Below are 3,784 nucleotides of genomic sequence, written 5' to 3'. Positions count from 1 at the left end.
ATATGGCTGTCAGCTGCAAGTTAAAAGTGGGGGAAAAAAAAAATTCTGACCTTACAAGGAAATAACAGAGAATCCTTCCAAAGTCAATCACCGCCAGCAAGTTCGGGGACCATAAACAAAGCAGTCACAATCTACCCCTCACACTAATACTGGTGTTTAAAGACACAAACCCTGCTGCCAAGGTCAATTGCAGGAGCCCTAATTGTAAGCTTGACATCAGCTTACCACCCACAGTAGGCAGGAGGAGGCAAAGGTTACAGCAGCAGCAAGCCTTGTCACCACCGCACACTGGAGGATGGAGGACTGCTAAAGCCAAAAGATTTGGTTTCCAGTTACCCTACCCAATATCAATACACATCTATCTTCCTTGGCCATCAAGCAATCTACAACCTCTGGAACCAGAACTTTTAATGGCGTAACACACATGTAAAAAACCTGATCTACCGTTTAGCTTAAAGGCCTGTAAAGTCAAAGATAAAGGATGCAACCTTGCATTCTTCCTATTTCATCAAGTTGTAGGTCTGTTGGCACCAAAACTGGTACAAAGCACCCCAATACGAAAATTTTCACACAAGAATTGCTCACTTCTGCTGAGCCATCTGTTCACATAAAGTGTCTTATCAGCAGATCTCCCAACTCCTGCTGTGAAAGGATTGGTCTGTGTATACATCTATATATCAGGATGGATGGCGGTGACAAAATTCTGACCACATTGGCCTAAACCCAACAGATTTTTAACAGCAATACATTTCACTTTTGGTAGTCCTAGGTTTTATTTTTTATTTTTAAATTACTGTCTTTTTTTAAATTACTGTCTTTTTATATATTTTTTTAAAATTACTGTCTTTTTTAAAAATTACTGTCTTTTATTTGTATTTTTTTAATTACTGTCTTTTATTTGTATTTTTTTTAATTACTGTCTTTTTTTTTTTTGAGTTACTGAGATATAGATCTATATTATATATATATATATATATATATATATATATATATATATCACACAAAAAAAAAATTACTGTCTTTAGGGAGGATCTTACTTTTCCTTTTTTTTTTTGTGTGTGAATACAAAATAGACAGTATACATATAGAAGAGGCATACAACTAGACAAAAAAAGTACAAAGAATTTACAAACTAAGCACTCCCCAGCCATCACACTAGTCCAATGCTGGATTATAAAAAGCCATCTCTGACCTTCTTTTGTTAAAATGCTAATGCATAATATGCACTATTGTACCCTGCATACCCCCTACTGATTTCCTGACCTGTTAATTGCTCACCAGAAATGCTCAAAAGAGAAAATAAGATTGCATTGTTCTAACAGGAGGGTCCAAGATGGAAATGCAAATTGGTATAGAGAAAAAAAAAAAAAAAAAGTTGGTGAAAAAAAAAAAAAAAGCAGAAAATGAGAGACTATTTCAGGTGGAATAGATCAGTGCAAATCTACTGAAGGCAGGAAAAAAAGCACAGTACAAGCTACCTGTAGCTATTCATCAAGTCGCCCTGAAGGTGGCGCCAGAGTACAAGATAGAAAATCAGAGCTTACAGTTCAGTGGTCAGCAGCAGCACCAAAATATTCATCTCAGTAGAAACCTGAACATAGAAATAAAAGTTCTTCCTAAAGCTCAAATCAAAAAAGAAACAAAAAAAAGATAGAAGAGAAAAGAAAAAAAAATAAGTCTTCATAACTCACATTAGTAGCCTGAAAGCAGCAGAAGCTGTACACAGCTTTCCTGAGTGGGGTCTGGAGGCAAGAATTGTTGGCAATAGAATACTTGATTATACTGCTATTAGGGGTGGGACCCCAGCAGTGTGCAAGAAGATTTACATGTGCAAACAGCACCTCCACCCCCCACCCCAAACCATATGCACAAAGGGAAACAGGCGTGCATTAAAAATCTGGCATTTATGACCTCCTGGCCAGCCAGTTTTCTGGAGTTAATAGTAACTGACCCTTAAACACAATCTGAAGATAAGAAAACATGTATGCACTCAGAAAGTCTATAAAGAAAAAATATATATATATAAAGATACCAAAAACTTCTCAAATAAACCTACCCTGAAAAAGAAAAGAGGCTTTACCTGGAGCACAGAATAAAAAGAAAAAAAAATAATAAAATAGTTAGATAGTGATAAAAGATTAAAATTACTTTAAAGAAAAATGAAACTCAAAAATGAGTCATATATATATATATATATATATATTATTTGAAATAATCTAACTCAAAAAATTAGTAATATATATTTTAAATAATCTATCTTGGAGTTAATTTAAATCTAATATCATATCTTTCTGATTTCGTTTTATAAAGCAATCTTATATTATCAATTTAACTATATTATAGAAAAAAAAATATTTTAATTATATAGTTATACTAGATAGGGATATACGACTAAATAAAAAAAAATATATATATATATATATATATATATATATATATATATATATATATATATAAAATTTTTTAAGTTATCTCATCTTATATAACTAGCTAGTATAACTAATTTTAATTATATGGTTATACTAGCTAGTGATATAAGATTAAATAACTTAAAAATAAAAAAAAAATTATATTATATACACACACACACACTCTTAATTATAGTTATACTAGGCAAGTAATATAAAAGATTAAATAAAAAAACTTTAGAAAAAAAAATGTGTATAATATATATATATAATATTTTTATTTTATTATTTTTTTAATAATATATATGCAAAAAAATAAAATTATAAATGATAAAATTTGTATAGATATTTGATGATAAAGAAATTCTCCAATAATGAGAGTGCTGATAAATAATAGGAGGCGATGGATCGGGGTGTATAGGGACCCCTCCATGCTCACTATAGGGGGTCACATGGCACGGTGATTAGGGGGGATCGGTAGGACAGGCAGTCCTCTATGGGGGTCTCTGCAGGTGGAGTCGGTAGCGGTCCTGGGGTGGGGGTGGGGGGGGGGACACACAGCGATCCCCGGAGCCGGGATGATCACTTCCCAAAAACTTGTAACTTTGTTGCAGATGAGAGATCCATCGTGCAGCCGGCAGGTAATCCCTGTCCGGTCCGAGCATGTCCCGTACGGTCAGTCTCCGGTGGTGGGATGGGGTGGGGGGGGTCCCTGTATTAGAAGAGATATAAGGGGGGGCCCCCTGTACTCACCGCACGCCTCCAGCAGCTGCTGCTGACCCTCGGAGTTGAGGTGCTGGGGGTTCGCCTGCTTCCTCCTCGACATGGTCCGTGCATCAGGAGCCAAACAGTGCCAATTATGTCCTTCTTCACAACAAATTCCAAGAGTCGCCCGATCACCCCCCACCCCTCAGGTGGAGGAAATGCGCATGTCGCTGGAATTATGATTATCAATAATGCATTGCGATTTATCATCAGTCCCTGACAGCTGATTGGCCTGAGTCCAAAAAACTCACAGATTATTTAAATAAGCTCTATTGATCAGAGGAGAGAGAGAGAGGGGGGAGGGAGTGAGGCAGGATGGGAAATGTAGTCTGCTGGCCACTAAGCATGCTTCTAACTGGAACAAAACATCAACTCTTAGAGGATCATTACCCTCCCCCACCCCCAGAAATGGCTTTTTTTTATATCAAGTAAACACAATAGAGATGGGTGGATGGCAAGTGAGGAGAGAGGCAGATCTGTGAATGAATGGAGGAAAAAAAGGAAATGGGGATAAGATGAATGGGTTACACTTTACACCATCTCTGACTGTACTACACTGACACTTTACTTATACTTTGTATCTTTACTTTATTAATATTAAAGATTGACCC

General features: G+C 36.2%; 1 protein-coding gene across 2 annotated transcripts in view; it reads right to left on the bottom strand.

Annotated features, from left to right (window-relative positions):
• Positions 1-3,454, bottom strand: part of SALL4 (spalt like transcription factor 4) — a 13,536-nt gene extending 10,082 nt beyond the window's left edge. For both annotated transcript variants that reach the window (XM_082272630.1, XM_082272629.1), the window contains exon 1: positions 3,162-3,454. In XM_082272630.1, coding sequence (XP_082128756.1) covers positions 3,162-3,234 — 73 coding nt within the window. In that variant the 5' untranslated portion in view covers positions 3,235-3,454. The remainder of the gene's footprint in view (positions 1-3,161) is intronic.
• Positions 3,455-3,784: the final 330 nt, after the last annotated feature.

The sequence above is a fragment of the Pelophylax lessonae genome, assembly GCF_965119305.1.
Source record: "Pelophylax lessonae genome assembly, chromosome: 11".
NCBI classification, from domain to species: Eukaryota; Metazoa; Chordata; class Amphibia; order Anura; family Ranidae; genus Pelophylax; species Pelophylax lessonae.
Note: the sequence above shows the minus strand (reverse complement) of the source record. Positions and strands in the feature narration are given on the sequence as shown.